At 53.7% G+C, this 21312-nt stretch overlaps 1 protein-coding gene across 2 annotated transcripts; it reads left to right on the forward strand.

Annotated features, from left to right (window-relative positions):
- Window positions 1-4075: 4075 nt before the first annotated feature.
- CISH (cytokine inducible SH2 containing protein) lies at window positions 4076-9478 on the forward strand. 2 transcript variants are annotated; one of them, XM_025455992.3, is made up of 3 exons: window positions 4076-4234; window positions 7402-7622; window positions 7870-9478. In XM_025455992.3, exons 1-3 carry the CDS (start codon window positions 4215-4217, stop codon window positions 8400-8402), a joined length of 774 nt encoding a protein of 257 aa, XP_025311777.1. In that variant the 5' UTR covers window positions 4076-4214; the 3' UTR covers window positions 8403-9478. The 2 variants fall into 2 exon arrangements, with proteins under 2 accessions (XP_025311777.1, XP_048953743.1); XM_049097786.1 differs by lacking the exon at window positions 4076-4234 and adding an exon at window positions 4511-5609 and having other exon boundaries at window positions 7398-7622.
- The last annotated feature ends 11834 nt before the right edge of the window (window positions 9479-21312 follow it).

The following is a 21312-nucleotide window of genomic DNA, read 5'->3' on the forward strand; positions in this document are numbered from 1 at the left end:
CCCCGGAGTTTGCCAGCGACCTAGGAAGTGACAGCGCAGAAACTCTTGTTTCTCTTGGAGCTTCAGGAAGCCCTGGAGTCGGGCGTGTTCTCTGCACCCTGCCGACCGCCCTCCAGCAAGGCTCGTACGGCTTGCGACTTCCTTAGTGGTGGCCCACCGCCAGCGTACCTAAAGTCCTAATTTTTGCCACCAGGCAGAGTGAAATGGCATTTCGTTGTGATTCTCCTCTTTCCAATCCCTGGGGGTTCTGGATGTCTTTCACATTGTGTGCATCTCCTGCTCATATCTGTGGCTTATTTTTCCCCTTGGGATACACAGGGTACTTAGACCAGATATCCTAAATTCTCATTTTGCCAGATCCATTAACTTTTCACTTTATACTTTGAGCTTTTGGTGTCGTGTTTGAAAAGTCTCCTCCTCCTACTCTATATACTCCATATTAGCTATGGTGCTGCCGTTCACTTTTAGGTTTCTATTCTGAGCCCATCTTAGGTATTTTGAGCCAGTTTTTCCATCACAGGCTGTTAAACAACTCTTATTTCACGGATGAGGAAACTGAGCAACCTCCCCCCCCCCCCCCCGCCTCCCCCACCACACACCCAGAGGAAACAACTTGTATAGAGCCGCAGGGGGTGTTGCTCTCTGCTGAGACAAATCTGCACTCTTCCAGCACACCGCGCCCATTCCCCAACCCTCAGGCTGAGGGACTGGAACTTGGTGGCTCACTTAGGACTGGGTGGGTGAGGCCTGGGTCAGGGTCCCTGCGCGAGCCTCTGCTGCCATCTACAGGCCACTGTCAGGACTGCAGGCACTGAGGCCTCGGCCCCTCCCGTGCCTCGGAGACCTTCCTGCTGTTGGTAGGATTGGGCCCAGACAGCTCTCCCACCAACTTCCCCATACCCCAGCACACACGCAGGTGGATGCACGTGGACTCCTGGGCTGAAGATCCAAGGCTCTTCAGATCAGCAGTTCCTGGAGAACTGGCACCTGCTCTGTACAGGGGTTGAGCCAGAAGAAAGGGCCCGGCACTCTGCCCTGTCGCCTTGAGACAACCTTCAGGCTAGAAGAGTTTGGTGAAACAGAAACCCTGACGATGGCCTCAACTTACTGAACCCTTTTCTTGGATCAGACACTGAGAGGGTGTTCTACCTGGGAACTCCATGATCTCACTGGGACCAGAGGCGACAGGGTTATACCCACGTCATGCAGTCTACAGGACAGACACGCAAGACAGACAAGACCTGAGAGATCAAGCAACCAGCCTGAGATCAGTAAGTCTCATGGCAGGGTCTCCATCCGAACCCCCAGAGAACAATTCCAGGGCCCAGCTCTCACCCTCAAATGATGCCCTCCTGTCCTGTGCCTTCCTGTCCCCTCCCACATCCACTTGTACAAATATGCTCTTACACATGTTCACAGATGCACAAGCACAGATTTGCACATGTGTACAGACACATGGGCATACATATGCACCACACACACACACACACACACACACTCACATTTATGCCCAGCTGGACCCAGACCTCGGTCCCTGAGCCCCATCTCAGAATCTGATCTAAGATCTCAGAGATTTGGAGGAAGCTCCGTGATCTGGAAGCTTCTACAGCTTGGAGAGTGGAGATGGATCCTCCCTCTAAAGGTGATGGTTTGGGCCAGATGAACCCAAAGCTGAGCAAGATCTTTCTGGACAAGCAGGGTCCTACTCACAAGCAGAGCGCTGAGGGTGGGGGCTGGCTCCTTTCCCAGCCAAATTATCTCAGTGTATGCTGTGATTGCTATCTTAGTTTCTAAAAATCGAATCTGATTATAATTGTTCTAAACATCTTATAATTGTATTTTTTAAGTGATCTCTTTTTAATTCAAATTTTACTTGCATAAGTAAAACTTCCTTGTTACAATAAATTCAGACCATAGGGAAATGTGAAAAGTAAGCAGTGGTGGTGATCCCTGTCCCTTTACAGTCTCCACCACCAATGCCAATGCTTACACAAGCACACACACATGTCCCACATAGGTCCATCATAGATGTTCTGAACTATTGATTCAACCCAAGAGACTCAGAATACATGGTTTCCCCTAGATGCTCATTTTCTAGCAACCACTTGCATACTGGTGTGAGAATTCACTATTTGGGATGGCTGGGCCAGGATAGGGGTGGGTTCATGGTGGCAGACTTTGTTAAAGGGGTCCAGTGTGTGTGTGCGCGCGCGTTTATCAAGGAGTAGGGATGGGGAGTAGAGGACTGAATATACATACCCCCGACACATATACACACATACACACCTGTGTGGACTATTCTTCAGGGAGAGGAAAGGCTGAAATGAGGAGACTAGAGAGACCAAATGAGCCACACTTTGAGGAAGGCACTGCTGTGTATTATTATTGTGATGACCCATCTTGTGACTACTCCTGGTGGGGAGGAGCAGGGACTCCCTGCAGCAAGGTGCAAGGAGTGCCAGGAGGGGTTATCCTGGAGAGAACAAGAAAATTTGACAAGTGAAACTGAGAGGAATTACCACTGGGTGGCATTGTGGGCCCAGCAGTCAGAGCAGGGTTGGGTAGGGAGTAACCAGAGCAGGAATGGTGATAAGATGGCCAGGAACCCACAACACCTGGGGCAAAACAGGGGCACACCACATACCAAGCAGAGACGTGAGGTGCTTAACTCTGTCAAATTCACAAAAGGTGGTTGGAGGGCAAAATCCTTGGGGCCCTTTAACCCACAGAACTGCTTAATCACTGACATCTGTAAGGGAGCTTCCAAGGGGACAGCTGTGGTGCTCTGACATTGACTGGCAGGGAAGCTTCACCGAGGGCCTTAAAGCTGGACCTTGAAGGATACCTAAGAGTTGTTAGGTCAGGGCACCTAGATAGGATGGGTGGGGGGGGGTGGACTGGGCTCCAAGCACCAACTCACCACTTGCCAGCTGTGAGATTCAGGGTACATTTTAACTTCTCTGTGCCTCCATCTCCTCACCTGTGAAGAGGACCCAATATGTAGTGGTTAGATGAGGCTGGAAATCACTGATATAGTACATGGCACATACTAAGTGTCCAGTTAGAGGGAACAAGTAGTCCCGGGACAGAGAGCTTGGGATTTGGTCCCATAGAGACCCAGGTTCAAATCTTAGTTCTGTTGCTTGGCAGCTGTGAAACCCCTTTGTCTTCATAGTGATGGGGGCGGTAGAGAGTTTCTACTGAAGAGACTGCACCCTGCATAGGTGCCCCATGGTGGGGTCTCCCAGTGCCCCAGCCATCAAGTGGGTAATGAGGTCGCCACACCTGCCCCCATCCCAAAGTTGGGGTGCGCCTTCTCCCCCAACTCTTTCAGAGAAAACGTTCTCGCTGTGGTGGATCCTTGACCCCCGAGGACCTGTTCGGATCTGAGGCCCCCCTCTGCACTCCTCCCCTCCTCCTATGTTCTCAAAACCCCCACCCCATGCCACTCACTTCCCCACCACCCCACGCAGAGTCCGGGGATCCAAATGCGGCCGCAGGGGGCGCTTGCACGGCAGACCGGCCGCTATGGGAGCGGCGCTAGCTGGGAGGACAGGCCCGTGACCCTGCTCTTGCCCTGCCACCAGGTCAACAGAGAGATAAAGGCGCCGGTCCCCAACGAAGCGGAAGCGGAATGCCCAAAAGAAGTCTGGGCTCGGCCAGGTACAACCCCTACGCCTCCCCGGCCTTCTCCAACCGGGTCTTTCCCTACTGGCGTCGAGGTCACGTTCAACCCAGCTCTTTCCTCAGCCTCCTATCCCAAGGCTGCAATTGGCCCGCCCCGGCCACTCGGCTCCGCCCCCCGAGCTGCGATTGGTCGGCGAGCGGGACCCCGCCCCATTTTCCTGGAAAGTTCTTGGAAATCTGTCAAAGGTGTTTCCTTTAGCGGCCCCCAGCGCCGCGCTAGGCAGCCGCCGCGCCCCCGCCCCGCCGCTCCCCGGCCCGGCTGCACGGCCGGCGGTTCTAGGAAGACGTCGTTTCCGGGAAGGGCCGGGACACGGAGGACAAAAGATTAGGCGGCCGCCCCGCCCCGCCTCCCGGCCCGCCCCCCGCGCCCTCCCGGCCCGCCGCCCGCGCCGCCGCCTCCAGTCCCAGCCCGCCGCGGGTGCGCCGGGGAGCCTGCCCGCGAGCGAGAGCTGCGCCCCCGGGTCCCTCCAGCCGCCGCCGTCCCGGCCGAGCCCCAGCTCCGGAGCTGCCGCCGCCGCTGCCGGGACATGGTCCTCTGCGTGCAGGGGTAAGCGCGCTCGCCGCCCCCCGCCAGCCCCCCCCCCCCCCCGGCCCCGGCGCCCCGCGGCCTGTGCGGAGACTGCCGAGCGCCGCGTGCTCGCTGCCGGCCGTGGGAGGGCCTGACGGGTCGGAGATGAGCGGGTGCAGGGGGACCTCGGGGTGACCAGCGGGAGCGGGGGGGCCCGACACGGGAGGTCGGCTGGCGGCGGGGTGGGCCAACCCTGGGTGCTGGCTGGAGCCGTTGACCGCCAGCCGGCGAAGCTCGTCCTCCAGGCGCTGGCTCCCCCGCCCCGAGCTCTCTACCTCGCCCGCGGGGCCCGAGGCCGCGGGGCCTCCTGGTGACCTTGGGCTAGCCCATGCCCCCTCCGCCCCACCCGCCGTGCTGCCGTGGGCCAGCAATTAGGCTCTTCTTGGGAAGCCGGCCTGAGATCCTCGCCTCCCCCCAGGTTGGCCCCTGCCGACCAGCAGCTCTTGGAGAGTCTGATCTGGGCCTAATTTTGCCTGTGGTGCCCCATCATTGCCTCACCCCTCCTTTCGGCCCAGTCTGGGATCTCAATGTGAGGACTTGGCGCCTGCCTCCCTTCTCCAACTTTCCCCCCAAAGACTGGGGTAGGGTGGGGACTGATAAAAGACAGAGTCTTGGCCTCAACTGAGCATTCTTGGTACATTCCTTCCGCCTCAGCATCCCTTTCAACCAATAGGTCTGATGCTCTCCGGACTGATCTGACAGGAACTCAGAAAGCTCCAGGGAGATAGAAAGGAGAGATGAGTGTGTTCCCCACCCAGGGAGAGCTGGGAGGCCCAGTGACTGTTGTTATCAGAACTGGCATAGTACCAAGTGAAGAAGGGTGGAAGGTGGGGCCAGGCTGAAGTGTCCCTTGCTCTGAGCAGTTGCCAGGGGGGAGGGCTGGAGGTGCTAGGAAGACTACACTACTATACTTTTCCCCCTAATTGTCTCCAGTATCTCCTCTGAATTTTGGGACTCCTAAACACCCCCACACCCTTGTCCTCAGGACCCTTCCCCCAATTCTGGGGTCCTACATTCTCTTTTTACTTTGTTCCAGATGAAGCACTTTGGAACCTCAGGGCCAGTGTTCACAGTCAGGGAGCAAGATTTTTAAGACCTCCACATGCACAGCCACAAACCAGCTGGTGCCCTCCTGGGGTAGGGGACAGAGACTCCCAAATGTAGATTTGGGCAGCCGGCTTTGTGTGAGGGGTCCACCCTTAGGGCGGAGTAGGCTCCACTGGCATGTGTCCCCAGTCAGGACTCACAGGTTGCGCTCTGCAACAGGCACACACACGTACAGGCCACCCACACCTGGAACACACCAGCCATCACCACCACCATCACGATGACAGTTGTGGACACACCCCTCCTCAGATACACAGTCCTCAGGAGGTTGTGGAGACCAATATAGCTGGGTTTTTTACTTTTTTTTTTTTTTAAGATATTGATTTATTGATTTGTTCATGAGACACACAGAGAGAGGGGCAGAGACACAGGCAGAGGGAGAAGCAGGCTCCTTATAGTGAGCCTGATGTGTGGGACTTGATTCCAGAACCCCAGGATTACGACCTGAGCCAAAGGCAGATGCTCAACCACTAAACCACCCAGGCGTCCCCAATACAACCGTTCACACACCCAGACACCACATTGACTCTAGAGGTGCCCACACCTACAAGTGCCCTGCTAAGCTGCCTGGAGATGGCCAGAGCTCCTATAATGCACCCAGAGTGGGTGTGGGAAAGTATTAGGCAGGCTGTGGTGAGCCGGGGTCCTACAGCCCCTTCTCCTTATTTGTCAAAATCTTCTAACGCTCACCTATAACCTACACTGTGAGATCTGGCTCTTCTGCCTGCATCCTGCCAAGGCTTCTGTCCACCTCTCTCTGCCGCATAAGAAACCTGGCACTGTTCACCCATACTGTCATCTCTGCCTGGAGTGTCTTCCCCCCTGCTCCTTCCTTTGGCCTGACAGACTCAGCTCAGCAACAGGCAGACCTTGACTCCCCCATGACACCCTTTGCTTTTATGACTTTGGATTATAAATTCTCCTGGAATGCAAGCCCCATGGTTTTGTTATCTTGGTGTCCTGAGGCCCAGGAGGGGACCAGACCGAGAACTGGGGCCTGAGGATATTATTTCCTGAGAACTGAGTTAGGACCAGTGGTCTCTTCCTTGGGAGCCAGGGCCTACACCCCTCACTCCCAGAAAGCCCCAGGATCACCAAACTGGATGACCTGTCCCTAGAGAAAGTCTACTGCTCAGAGTGAGGCTGGCTCAGCAACCCAACTCTAGCCACCTGGGAATATGGTATAGCCAAACCCCTCAGGATCTGGACAGGTCACATCCCTTGTTAGGGGATGGAGAAGCTGAATAGCCCTAGTGAATAGCAAGGTTTACATAGGATCATAAAGCCTAGTAGGGCTGGCTTGCCAGGGTGAGATCTGGAATGTGGAATGGGTACCCTGCCCTTTGCTGGGAGCTCATGTTTATGGGAGGTGGGATGTTTCAGTGCCTTCGGAGAATACTGTCCACCCTAGACCCTTAGCTAGGAGGAGGAAGAGACAGGATAGGAGTCTGACCTGTTTGGGGAGATTGTTCCAGACTCTCAGCCCTAGCCAGTGTGGACCTTGGTCCCTCCGACAAATACTCCTGTCCATTGGAGGTAGCATGTAACCTCAGGCATCCTCCCATAGTTTGGGGGCCTCTCTGGAGCACTCCATGAAGGCCCCAGCCATGGCACAAGCAGGACCAGTGCTTTCTGATCAGCCCACCGCAGCTTACAGGGCACAAACGTGAGGCTTCTTTGCACTGGATCTTAGCAGTGGCAGAGACACCAGTTGCCCATTCTGAGCTGGAAATGCCTATAGGGAATGATCTGTGTTTCCGGTTGGTGCAAAATAGAGACTAATTACTGTTCAATAAATACAGGAAGGTGGAGAAGTCTGTTTCAAAAGAGAATCAACATGGGGAGAAGGCATCAAGGAGGCTTTTGTGATAACTGGGAGGTGTGGTGTGCTGACCTCATTGAGCCCATGAGTGGGCAGAGGGGAAACTGAGGTGCGAAATGGACTAGCCAGAGGTCATGTAGCTGTCCGGGGTGCAGTGGATCTCTGGAAATAGGGAGCGCACAGAGCTGACACTCACTGCCCATCCAACCCCTTCTAGACCTTGTTCTTTGCTGGCTGTGGAGCGGATCGGGCAGCGGGCCCTGTGGGCCCAGTCCCTGGAGCTGCCCGAACCAGCTATGCAGCCCTTGCCTGCCGGGGCCTTTCTGGAGGAGGTGACAGAGGAGACCCCAGCCGAGCCAGAGAGTGAGCCCAAGGTGCTGGACCCTGAGGAGGATCTGCTATGCATAGCCAAGACCTTCTCTTACCTTCGGGAATCTGGTGAGTTTGAGGAGGGAAGCAGGCTGGATGTTCTGGGAAGTCCACTGGGGAAAGCTTAGCTCTGTCTGCTGAGTCTGATTTGAGAGACATGGCCCCGCCCAGGAGAGTCTGATAGGGGAGGTGCAGCCCTCCCCAGGAAGCATAAATGGGGAGGCAGCGTCCTCCCCTGCCCTGCCCTGCCCCGCATCGGTGCCCCCAGCTAAATTCCCCTGTAACCAGTCTCTTGGCCCCCTCTCCACTTGCCTAGGCTGGTATTGGGGTTCCATTACCGCCAGTGAGGCCCGGCAACACCTGCAGAAGATGCCAGAGGGCACATTCCTAGTACGTGACAGCACCCACCCCAGCTACCTATTCACACTGTCGGTCAAAACCACCCGAGGCCCCACCAACGTGCGCATCGAGTATGCCGACTCCAGCTTCCGCCTGGACTCCAACTGCCTGTCCAGGCCGCGCATCCTGGCCTTCCCCGACGTGGTCAGCCTTGTGCAGCACTACGTGGCCTCCTGTGCCACTGACACCCGAGGTGACAGCCCTGACCCTGCACCCACCCCGGCCCTGCCTACGCCTAAGGAAGATGTGCCCGGGGACGCAGCGCCGCCTGCCCCCGCAGTCACCGCCGTACACCTAAGGCTGGTACAGCCCTTTGTGCGCAGAAGCAGCGCCCGCAGCCTGCAGCACCTGTGCCGCCTTGTCATCAACCGTCTGGTGCCCGACGTAGACTGCCTGCCACTGCCCCGGCGCATGGCCGACTACCTCCGGCAGTACCCCTTCCAGCTCTGATCCGTCTGAGCATCTGCCTAGCCTCCCCCAACTGTACCCTGGAGGGGACAGCGGCCCCAGCTGGACTCGGGCCCCCCGGCACCCCTCCTCCAGTCATCCTGGTGATTGCATGCACCTGATAGCTGGACCAGGAAGAGTCCGCAGGAACAAGGCTGGGGGTGAGGGGTAGAGAAAAGCATCACACAGTTTGGAGGTCAACACCCCCAGCATCCTTGTGGCTCTGTTGTGGTGAGCCATGTGTCAGAAAAGAGGGAGACAGGCAGGACCTTGTCTCACCCTGTGGGCTCGGCCCAGGCCCCCACTCGCCCACTCTGGCCTCCTGAACTGTGTAGACTTTGCTGGCCCCGGTTTTTCAGTCCACAGGGTGGGGCAGGCCCCCTCCTTCCTGCCTCCCTGTCTCAGGGAGGATGGCAGCCAGAGGAACTGAGGTTGACAGTGACAGTCCCCTTATGGGGTAACAGGCCAGGCTGGGGGACTGCAAAGTTAACCTGTATTTATTTATTTATTCTCCTTGGGGTGGCCTCGAGGTGAGCCAACCCCACCTCTCTGCCCTGAGCCCTGAGCTCTGGAGACCCCAGCTCTGCCCCAGCTTCTCTGGTTCCTCTTTGCGGAGAGCCCCATCCTGAGACATGTTGCTGGACCCAAGGCAGTTCTGGCTCTCCTGGCGCTGACCCACCCAACCTGTGAATGTGTCCCCGGTCTTCTGCCCCCAGCCCTGCTTTGGGAGGGTGGGTAAATAGACAAGAGATTGGAGCCAAAGCGTCAGTGCCCAGCAGAGCCTGCCGCTCGCCCCTTGCAGGGCAGAGCCCTATCTGCACAGAGCTGATCTGGCTGGGCTGCAGGCCTGCAGAAGACTGTGTGCTGTGTCAGGAAGCGGTGTCTGGCTCAAGGGCCACCGCTCCAGGTCTGCTGGGCCTGCTTTCTGCCCAGGAAGGTGCCTGCACATGAAAGGGAAAGAAATACATATCTGATAAGACTTTATAAAAGAATTATTATAACAAGCAAAACCCAGTTTGGTAGTCTTTTTCTTCTACTGATTTTTCTGTATTGACAATAAAATTGTACTTTTCATTTAAGGAGCCCCCAGTGGGTCCTCTTTTGAGTTCTTACACTATTCGTCCCTTTTGATATTATTATTATCCCCTACTCTATGTCTGGGTCAGCTGGGGCCCAGTGACCGTATGTGGCTGAGCAGGGCCTGCTAGGGGACTCACTAAAGAGTGGATGTGACCAGGGGGCAGCCTTTCTCTCTCACTACCTCTTATTCCCCTTGGAGGTTGGGAGGCAGGAGGTGAAGGCCAGCTGGACTGCCCGCAGGGTCACTGACCAGGCCACTGCCAAGTAGGGGGTGATGGCGGAAGAGCACCAGACCCAAGAGATGTGTAAACAGGAGATGTCAATGAAAAATTGAAAGTGGAGAATGCTGGGGGATGGGTGCTGTGGGGGCGTCCACTCCTGGGGACAGTGTCTTTTGAGATGAGGAGGTCAACAGAGAAGTCAGGGCCAGTCTTTCCAGGGAGAAGGTACAGGGACTGCAAAGGCACCAGGGCACGACTGGGAAGCTCATTCCCAACCATAAGGAGGCGTAGGGAAGGCTCATTCTGTGTGGTGGAGCAGAACAGTGGAGTTGGGGAGAGCGGTCAATAAGCTGGCAGAGCCCCGGGGGACCCAGAAGGGTTCTGGCACAGGCTAGCTGGAATTGGGGGACCCCTCTCCTCTCAGGGCCCTATACCCCAGAAGCAGATGGGAGAGCAATAAAAATGAAAACACTCTCTGTCATCTGATGGTCTGACTTTGTAACGTAACACTTCAGTACCTGAAATTCTGCTGTATCCTGAAATTTTCTGCACTTTTACTTGAATAACTCACAAGAAAGCTCCTCTGAAACTCATTTATAGCCCTCTAACCCTAATTTTAGAAATAGTCCTAACCTTCCTGTTTTCTTGGGCCTTAGGTGATTAGAAGAGACAAATGCTGGCAGATTGAGAGCAGAAAGGTATAAGGAGTGGTATATTGATGGCAAGGAGGAAGCAGGAAAGGATAAAAAGCCAGAATTGTGGAGGCCCAGAAATGTGTGGGCATGGACATAGTTAGAGAAAAGAAAAGAGCTAATACTGGATGAGAGTAAACAAGAGGTGAGTGAAGACTGACTTCACTGGGATGGGTGCCCAGGCCCAGGTGCCCAGCCTGGCACCTTCTCTGTTGCTGGCTGCAGGGCCCGATGGCACGCCTCCTCCAGGTCATCATGGCCCTGCCAGGGATGCTCACTGTTCCTCATTGCCTCAGCCTGGATCTTAGCCCCTTTGTGACTCCCAGAGTGCTTGAGGTGACCATTCTGTCTGTTTTAACCCCAGATCTCAGTCACCTGATGGGTGAGTAGTGGACACAATGGGGCCAGAGGCAGGGTGTTCTCCACTTGGCGACATGGCTGGGCCCGAAAGCTGCAAGAGGAAGCCCACAAACTCTTCATTGTCTGTAGAGGGGGAGGCATCTCAGGGTGCCTGCCAGCTGCTGGCAATAGACGAGGGCTTTGCACCCCATGCAGTGTTCACCAGAACTGTGGAAGTAGGGATCCCTGGGTGGTGCAGCGGTTTAGCGCCTCCCTTTGGCCCAGGGCGCGATCCTGGAGACCCGGAATTGAATCCCACGTCGGGCTTCTGGTGCATGGAGCCTACTTCTCCCTCTGCCTGTGTCTCTGCCTCTCTCTCTCTCTCTCTCTGTGTGACTATCATAAATAAATAAAAATTAAAAAAAAAAAAGAACTGTGGAAGTAGATCTAAGTATTACCCATACCCCACAGATGAGGAAACTGAGACCCAGAGGGGGGCAAGACACTAGCTGAGGGCGTGAGGCACAGAGCGAGCTTGCCTTGGGGGTGTCCCAACGACCTATCTGCGCCCGGGCTACTACATGAGCTGGCAAGAGCTGGCCGCGGGGGCTGGCAGCTTTCAGGTGAGATGAAGTTAGATGCTGGTTTTGTCCCCCTATGTCCCTTCCTGCTAAGGTCTCTGGGCCGGACATTGGTTTGGTCAACAGGATCCTGCCCCCCCCCACCTTCACCTCAGTACAAGCCAGCGTCCAGCTCTTGGCTGAGGAGGGGCTGCCGACTACCTCAGACACCTGATATTTCTCTGCTTCAATCTTTTCGTGTTTCCCTCTGAGGGGAGTGAATGATGCCTGCCCAGAAGAGAGACAATAGAGGGCATGTCGTCAGGCCCAAACCCAAGTCAGAGACCCAGCCTAACAGATGCTGAAAATCCTCTCGGTGGTGCAGTCACTGCCGGCTGGTTCTGGGCTAGTAAAAGGGGGGTGCCCTGCCAGCACTGGCTGGGGACAAATGCAGGAGCCTTCAGTTAAGTCCTTTATTAGCACACACACTCCTCAGACACCAGCTGGGCCCAACTCCATCTGGGCCCTGGGGACACAGCAGGGGACAAGAGGGATGTGGTCCCGGCTCCTGGGCTGCTGAGCAAGAGATGAGAAGTGAACAAATGGGCACTCAGAGCAAGTTTTAAGAGTGTAAAGAAGGCAAAGCTGGGGGCAGGACAGAGGGCGGCTTTGGATGGGGGGCACTACCACCAATTGGATGATCAGGGAGAGCTCTGGGGGCACTGAGCCTGGACACTCGAGCAAAGAAAGAACCGGCTGTGCAGAAAACATAGATGAAGGACATCCAGGGAGGAGGAACTGTCAATGCCAGGGCCCTGAGGCAGGAACAACCTGCTGTGATCAGGAGTAAGAGGTCCAGAATGGCTGCCCAGGAGGGCTGAGGAGGTCAAGTTCCTCAAGGAAATGCTACGGGTGCCACAGGGTGCTGAAGGCACACAGAAAGGGGTTGGGGGTTCCGGAGCACTTTCTGGAGGAAGCAGTGGGGAGCCCAGGCCTGCAGAGGCTCCACTTCTCCTGGCAGAGGAGGACCTTTGTGAGGTCTCCAGAATCCACCTGCTTCTGGGAGGGGCTGATGGGTTTGGAGAATGATCCTGCATGGTGTCCCCTTCCTAGACTCACTGGAGCCTTCTGGAACGACTGGGACAGAGATACGACTGGGCCATCCAGATTTCTCTCGTCAGTAGGGTCTTGCTGGGATGTTTCTTCCATGATCACCAAGTGTCCTAACACCCCCTGGATCATCGGTGCCCCTGTACCCGGACTCAGCTTTTAATATGTCAACTGAGCAACGTCGCTGGGCCAAGGCCAAACGCAATTCTGAAGAGGGCTGGGGGCAGAGCTGGGCAGCTCGCACTCTCAGCTGGGAGCCCTCTCACCCTGCACAGCTGCTCACGGTGAGGTGCAGGCGGGCACTTGAAAGAAGTCCTGACCAAGAAAGCAGGAGGATTCTGGGGACCTCACAAAGGTCCTCTTCTTCCAGAAGTGGAGCCTCTGCAGGCCTAGGCAGTCCCTTCACACCAACCTGTTAGACCAGTTTTAATATAAAGCAGGTTCAAGCTTTGCCAGAAACTCAACAACCTCTGATAGTGAGTGAGTCTTCGCCACCCGGACTGCATGGCTTGGGCCTTCCTCCCCAGTTTAGGCCAGCCATGCAGCTAGCCCCTTGGGCAGCAGGCTGAGCCTCACGGATCTGAGATTCCAGAAGAGGAGGCCCTGGAGATTTAACCCTGGCTAACACAACCCCACCCTGGTTTTACCCCCATTCCCCTCCAGTCTGGATTGTGTGCCGTGCACTCGGCTCTGGGGAGTCTCTCTCAACCTCACTGACCCAGGAGAGATTCCTGGCTGTGAAGTGAGGAGAATGACAGCACCTCCCTCAGGGCGGACATGGGGAGCACAGGAGGATTTATGAGGTGATGCTGAGGAGAGTTGCTGCGGCTGTCATTGCAACTCTCCCCAGTCCATCATTCTCGTCTTTTTTGAGAGGAGGGCTGGGCAGGTGTTGATGTCTGCTGAGGTCCCCATCGGGGCTGTAGGGGAGCTGGGCTAGAACCGCCTGGAGCCATAAGCTGGCCCTCTCCCGACTAGCTCTGCCCTCTACGCCCAGCCCTCCACCCTCAGGAGTCAGTTGCCAGGGACCTTGGGTTCTGGTCCTGGTGAACAGACCCTTTGGTCTGGTTTCTGAGTGGGCTAGGGTGGAAGTAAGGCCAGCCCAACCTTCTAGCAACTTCTCTCATAGTAATAGTAAAGATTAGGCCATTTGCTACCCTGCCCCAGACCCAGAGGATGGCCTCCCTCAAGGTTTGTTCCTTATCTGGCCATCGGTATTCTGTGCCCTCAGAGGTGAACTACAGGTGACAGAGGTGAGCTGGGCAGGGGCCTCTGCGTCTGCCTCCATTTCAAAGATGCAAGCCTGAAACCTACAGAGGCAAAGTAGCTTGTCCATAGTCTCCAGGAGGAAGTGCACATATGGGGTTAGAGCCAGGGCTCTGAGTCCCACCCCAAGGCTTGTCCCTCTCCCCCTCGAACTCTTGCACTGGAGTCAGCTGCCTGCTGGCTGCAACTTGACGAGCCTGGCTCATGGCCCCTCAGACTCCCCGTGTCTAAAGCTGGATTCTTCTTCCTGGAGCCTTAGTGTCCTTATCCATCTAACAGAAATAGTTAGTGGTCAGGCCCATGCCCCAGGGTGATTGGAAAATGGCTGGGTCTGGTTTGCGGAGTGAGTGGAGTGATGCTCACCTGTGAACCCCAGGAGATGAGGTAGGCCCAGAGCAGGAGGAGCCTTTTTGGTGCACCCAAAGCTTTATGCTGAATGGAAAGATAGTTGCTCCTATGACCTTGGCCTGGCTGAGGCAGGCAGGCTCAGAGTGCCAGAAGTGGTCTGCGAGGGCCGAGGGACCTTGGGACTGCCATGACTCCTCCAGACAGTCCTCCCTAGTGAGACTCACACTGAGATGGTGCCCAGCAATACTCCCCAGGTAGAGCCCTATCCGAGGACTCTCACACAGCATCAGTGAGCCAGACTGGGCTCTTCCTCAGCAGAGCTGGGGTCCTCCTCTATCAGAGGGGAGAATTTTACTTAGTCTGGGTTGGGCCAAAACTTTGATCTGGAAAGGGCCCTCTAGGCCCTCAGCCTCCTCCCAAAGAGCATTTCACTGCTCTCTACCCCCATTAGTCCCACCCCTGAACAGCACTGAGTGTGTGTGTGTGTGTGTGTGTGTGTGTGTGTGTGTGTGTGTTGACCTTTCCACTTGGCCAACATTCCTTTGTTTTTCTCAGCTCTTTTGGATAGATGGCCATAGTAGGAGGAGCCATAAGGAGAGCAGGTTCTCAGGAAACCTTTTCTCCAAAGCCCCAGAGACATGGAGTCCAGGGAGACACTAGATGATTAAGGCCTATTGAAAAGAAAGTGAGTTCCGGCAGTTAGAGGAGTGTGGGTAAGAGACAAGGACCTCCTCACAGACAGCACTCTGGCTCCGGGCTCCGGCTCCAAGGTAAGTGACTTCGGGGGCTGCCCTGGGGCATCACTGCCAGGTCAGTGTTGTCAGCCTGGCCAGCAAAGCTGGGTGACCCCGCACAGCTAGCTTTATCTCTCTGAGCCACATGGGTCTCAAAGAAGCCGAAGTCCTGAGTCTGCCGTCCGCACGTGATCTCTCTACGCCAGGGCCCAGGCTGGGTCTCTGTAGCCCTCTACCTCTTGGCTCAGAGCCAGCGGGCCCCCGATTGGGGCAGTAGCACCCCTGCCAGTACCTTGACAATCACTCCCTTTCTCCTCTGAGTCTCACTGGGCAAACCAGGGCATGCTAGGCTCCAGGAGGATCCCTGGGCCTTTCAGAGGGCGGAGAAGGCTGGTGTCGCACCCCCGCCCCCACCCGGGGTGAGGTGTTTTCACTAGAATCGGAGCAGCTGCGGCTGGAGGCCTCTTCCCAGGAAGAAAGAGCAGAGCGCCTCTTCCAAGAACTCAGAGGAGGCCCACAGGCAGGGGAGGGAGGAGTGGGGGAGTTAATTTTAAACCAAACAGCCTTCAACGCTTCTCAGGAACTGGTTGCTCAACGTGATCTGGCAGGTCCCAGGCGGGCCAGGCAGGGCTGCCAGCTCAGCGGGGGTGGGGGTGGAGGACTGGCCCGTGACCTTGACGGAGGTTGGGGCCTGTCCTTGTCCATGAACCTGATCCTGTCCCCCGGACCCCCCTCTACCTGACCTGACTTGCTGAGCTATGCGGTGGGGTGACTTCCTCTGTCCTAACCAGGCTAGGTGAAATTTTAAGAGTATTAATAATGCAGATGTCACATCCTTCCAAGAGCCCCAAGACTGACAGTCCCATTCCCCTCTCGCAGCTCTGAGCCTGCCACTCCTGTCCCCTGGCCTCTCCCTCTGGAGGTTGTCTGATGAAGGCCCCACTATGAGGCCAGATTAAGGCCTGTGCCTTTCGTCCACGGGATGGGACCCCAGGGTGCCAGGCTAGCAGGGGCACAGAGTGAGATGTTGGGTGGAATTGCAGCAGCCTACTAAATTCCTGGGCCCAAGGAGCGAGCCTCCTGTGTGTGCAGCGAGGCTCTGAGCTGAAATCACTGGACGGGCCCCCCCCATAGCAACAAGGGGTCAAAGCACCCTCACACTCACTGACTTTCTGGCCTCCATCCCCTCCAGGCAGACAGCCTGGGCCCCCCTCCCAGTGTCTGGTTCCTCCAGAGGCTCCTCCCAGGGTACCCCCTCCTCCACTACCTCCACCAGCTGCCCAATAGGCTCCAGCAGCCTGGGCGGGGCAAGGCCTGTGTTCTAGGAAAGGATCCTGAGCAAGCCCTGCCAGGAGCTACAGTTCTTGGAATCAGCACTGCAGGGTGAAGGGACACTTCCTGGAACCTGCTGGCCACTCCAGGGAGAGAGGCTCAGAGGACAGACAGTGACCTCAGTGAGGGGGGTAGGGGTGCTGAGGCCTCAGTTTGGGTCCTCACCTCCAGGAAGCCCTACCTGACTGCAGCTGCCTCCTGAGACTCCACCATCTCAGCATTAAGTCTCCTGGGCCCCAGAAGAGGCCTAGTTCTGGCACAGCCTCTGCAGTACTCAGCTTCCAGCCCAGAAATGGGCACAGAGTGGACAACCAGAAACAGTAGGGAAGGGGGGTGTGTGCATGTGTGTCTGGGGATTGGGTCAGCATGCGGGTGTGAGCACACAGGTATAGGTGGGATGTTGGGCACAACTGTATTGTTCAGACCAGTGAGCAGCAGTGTGCGAAGGGCTAAGGAGAGCAGGAGGGAGAGCAGGGCCAGTGGTGCCAGGCCTGGCTCACAGAATTCCCCTTCCTGATGGACAGACAACCCCTGGTCAGAACTCCTGTCATTCCTACAGGCAGTCTTTTCCTTTGTGGCCTTTCCCTCAGATCCCCGTCCCACAGTTGGGGTACAGGCCTCAATCTTAGCGTCAGGCCATGTAGAGCAGTCCCAACCCAATGCCCAGCTGGGCAGCCTGCAGCACACAACCAGCCAATTGGAGCCTCAGTTTCCCTGCCTGGCTAATGAAGATGATATGCTACAGGGCCCCTAGGAAAGCCCTTGGGGGCTATGACCCAAGCCTGGGACAGGGCTGGGGTTCAGCTACGTTTTGTGAGTGTGGCTCAGTGTTCCCCTTACCAGGTCCCAGGGTGGTCACCATCAGAGTAGGAGCCTGAAAGGCTGGCTGAGGGGATTGAGGACAGATCAGGATCAGCACAGAGAGCAAGTAAGGGCCTCCCTCTCTGGCTGGGTGGCTTCAGGGCAGCCTTCTAACCTCTCAGGACAGGTTTGCCTTCAGAAGAATGGAGAACCCTCTCTAGCCTAGGCTGGACAAGAGGCAGGGACTTATCCCTCCCCTCATGCCCTCAGGTCACTCTTTGACTCTCACTGAGCACAGCCCCAAGCCTGCTACCACCCTCCCCCAACACATCCTCCAGGGCCAGTCCTGGCATTGAGAAGTCCTGAGGTTCAGTGCCCGGGTGGGGCTGTGAGTCAGACCTGTGACAGAGAGGTCCTTTGACCCCTACAGGAGAATGCTGGGGCAGCCTAGGGACACAGGTCATCAATGTGCTTGTGTCTGGGCATGCTGGTGCTCTGAGGCTACCTGAGGCAGCTGGCAGTGGGGGAAATGCTGCATTCTCCACCACCTAGAGGCCCTGCACCTGCACCCAGGTCAAGCTGGCTGGAAAGAACCTGAGTAACAGAGCTACTGAGTGGCATCTACTAGGTTTGCAGGGGGATACTGCTGCCCTGCTGTAGGTGGTTTCAGAACTAGGCAACCTGCGTGACTTGAGCCATTCACGAATCCTCTCTGAGCCACCCTCTGTAACATGGGGATGATGAAAAAAAAAAAAAAAAAACATGGGGATGATGTTATCACTTATCTTTATCACAGTAAGGAGCAAATGTGTAGATTAAGTGATTTCCTTTCTCCTTGGGGTTTCCTCCTTAGTCTTACTACACCCCCCACTCCCCGTTAACATGAACCCACGAAGATGTGAACCCCAGCAGCACTCTTTCTCTGGCCATTGTTGGGGCAAGAAGTACCCATGGACATGTCTGCTCTTCCCACCAGAGCACCGGCCCTGACTCTTCAGTGCTCTGGGCAAAAGGACACATGCAGGGCCATATTACAGAATTTACATATTTAAACATCATAAATCAAGCTATAAAGTACTAGCAAAATATGTTCTATCCTCCTATTCAAGAAAGAAAATTTCATAACAAAACAAAATCTGTGTATCTGTGGTTTTTCTGTCTGGAAGTCACATAAAGATATCAGGAAGTCAGATATCAAAGATGATTAAGTTTCATGATTATTGCTCACGTCCAGGTGTTCAGTGGTGTTAGATGAGTAACATCTAGAAAATAAAGACATGCCTAACTCATAAAGTATTATATATTAATTCTGTAACATTCACTGTTCTTGTTTTATTCCAGTTAAACCTATTGGTTATCTTAATTATAATCAAGATTTTTCATATAATTACTATCCTATTGGCAGTAATGATTTAAAAGAGTAAAGTGAAATATTACATTCAAAGAGCACAAAATGAAATATAAATTAAATATATTTAAAAACTGAAAAGAAAAAAAAACTGAAAAGTATTGGGGAGCATGAGTGGCTCAGTTGGTAAAGTGTCTGACTCTTGATTTTGACTCATGTCATGATCTCAGGGTCGTGAGATCCAGCCCTGCATCAGGCTCCACACTGGGCGTGGAGCCTACTTAAGATTCTCTCTCTCCCTCTGCTCCCCCCTGAAAATTTTAATAAACAAAAATGGAAAACTATTTAAAATATACTCAAAAAGCGATTTTAACAATAATCAAAATTAGTACAATTAAAAGGCAAAATATGTTACAATGAATTGATAACATTTAAATTAAAAAGATGTAAAACTATAACTTTTTGAAATTTTTATTCACTGTTAATTATTTTTATAGAAATAAACCTTCCCAATTCACATTCAAATCCTCTGTGAACTCTGAGGCAGGGTCATAATCTCTCTGCATTTCCCCAGGGCCTGAATGGTATCATCACGAGTAGGTGTTTGGGTCTGTCTCACCCTGTGCCAGCACTGAGGGTCAAATCCCCAATGATCGTGATGCCCACATATTCTTTAGCTCATTTATTGTGAATTGATCATTTGTGTGTTTGTGATATGTTCTAAATGACAGGACCCAGTCAGATGAGAAAAGAGCAGTAAGAGACCAGACACAATTTCTAATAAATGGTATTGGAATGCTTTGGAAAAAAAAAAAAAAAAAAAAAACAAAGTCCAATGTCTACATGACACAGGCAACCACCATAAATGTTAAATATTTAAACATGATAAAGGAAACCCTAAGAGCCCTTTAGAGCACCTCCCTCAGGGTCACAACAGTATTGATTCTGGGTGAGGAAGCTTCTTCTTTCATGTGCTCCCCTGAATTATTTGCAGGGCATGTCGGTCTGCGGAAAGGTGAGTCACATCAGAAATCCATTAATGCCCTTTTAGTGTCTGGGAGGTTGGGGAGGACTTCCCCAGAAGTAGGCCCTAAGACAATGATCCAAATGCAAGTAGCTTATTTGGGAGGTGATGCCAATAATCACCAGTAGGGGTGCGCCTGGGTGGTTCAGGCAGTTCAGCATCTGACTCCATCTTAGCTTAGGTCTAGATCTCAGTGTCATGATTTCAAACCCTGTGTTGGACTCCATGCTGGGTGTGGAACCTACATCGGAAAAAAAAAAAAAAAAAAAGACTCGCCATTAGGGTCTTGGGAGACAATTCTCCATGGTTCTCTCCCATTTCCGTATCCTTACCTATAGAGGCAATGACTCCCTTGTTCCAAACAATCCTTTCAAGAGTGATTATTAAACTGAGCAGCCTTAGAAAACAGAGACAATATCTCTCTCCAGGGAAAAAGGCAGATTTCTTTCTTCTCCAGCACAGCAAAGACAGTAGCTCCCTCTGAGGCCAAGGTTGGCAAGTTTGCTGGCAGCCTATTACAAAACATTCAGGCCCCCAGCCCCAGGGCTCCTCTCCTGTAATACAAACCCACTGTATGTGCAGGCCCCATCTGGTGCTTCCTGGGTCACCTTTGGTAACTGGGGTTCAGGGAAGTGGTGCAAGAAAAAGTTGATCCTCTGTCCCCTGCTGTTACTGTAACAAACCAATCCTTATTTCTGAACCATAAGTCTTGTGCCTTCTGGCAGCAGCTTTGAGAGTATAATGGGCTAACTTGTTAGCCTGTGAGTCAGGCAAAATCATAGAGCCTTCCCAGTTACTGACATAGAGGAGAGAGGAAGCAAGGCAGGGAAGGAAACTTAGCTAGGTATGGTAGTGAATGGGTTCCCTCTGTGGGCAACTGGGGCTCATTCCTCAGCTGAGAGATAGAGCAGAACATACCTCATGGTTTCCCACCCAAGGAGTGAGGAAGTGGGGGTGTGTAGCCAACTCCCACCTTCCCTGGCTTGGGCCTGCTCCAGGGCATAGGCTTGGAGCCCACTTACCAAGCTGGCCTGTGTATCAGAGAAGGCCTCAGGCTGAGCACTGCAACTGCTGTGTGGGAACTTCAGTGGGAGAGGATATGAGGCCCCCCCACCCCGGGGCTTCAAGGCAGCAGGGCTTTATGTGAACATGGCCACCCCAGTGCCCTGCATGGTGCTGAGCAGACAGCTGCCAATTGCATGCCATGTGGCTGAAAGACAAGGACCTGTTCACTTGCCTCTAGCCTCCACTGGGCAGTGCGCTCCTTAGGGGCAGCATCTGTGTCAAGTTTTCCTTCATACTCTAGTACCAAGGGTAGGCCTGACATCAGCACTCACTGAAGGTTTGTCACACAAATGATGCAAATAAAGAAGCTTCTAAAATAAACAAACAAAATGGAGTCAGCTAGGACTAGAATGGAGCCATCCTTAACTAGAGAAAGGCTGTCTCTCCAAAATCAAAGCAAGTGCACTTAACAGGGAGGCACCAGTTTCCCTACACATATGGGAAACAAGGTACAAGTGCTCTAGCCATCACTATTTTACAATATTATATTGAAGGTCTTAGCCAAGCCAAAAGACAATGAAAATAAATAAGAGCTATAAATATTAGAAAGGAAAAGACAAATGTGTCATTATTTTCAGCGGTAAAATATCAATGTAGAGAAGGTACCCTATGATCTCACTCATGTAGAATTTAAGAAAGAAAACAGATGAATATATGGGAAGGAAGGAAAAGAAAAAAGGGAGAGAGGGAAACAACCATAAGAGACTTTTTATGACAGAGAACAGACTGAAGGCTGCTGGGGCGGGGGGCTGAATGGGCTAGATGGGGGATGGGCATTCAGGAGGGCATTTGTTGGGATGAGCACTGGGGGTTTTATGTAAATGGTGAATCACTGGATTCTACTCCAGAAACCAATATCGCACTGTATGTTTAACTAAAATTTAAATTAAAAAAAAATTTTTTAAACAAAAAAAAAAATTAAAAAAAATCTAAGAGAAGCAAAGAACAATGGAGCTAAGAGAAACTAAGAAGTGGTCAATTATAAGATAAACC

Source organism: Canis lupus, chromosome 20 (genome assembly GCF_003254725.2).
Source record: "Canis lupus dingo isolate Sandy chromosome 20, ASM325472v2, whole genome shotgun sequence".
NCBI classification, from domain to species: domain Eukaryota; kingdom Metazoa; phylum Chordata; class Mammalia; order Carnivora; family Canidae; genus Canis; species Canis lupus.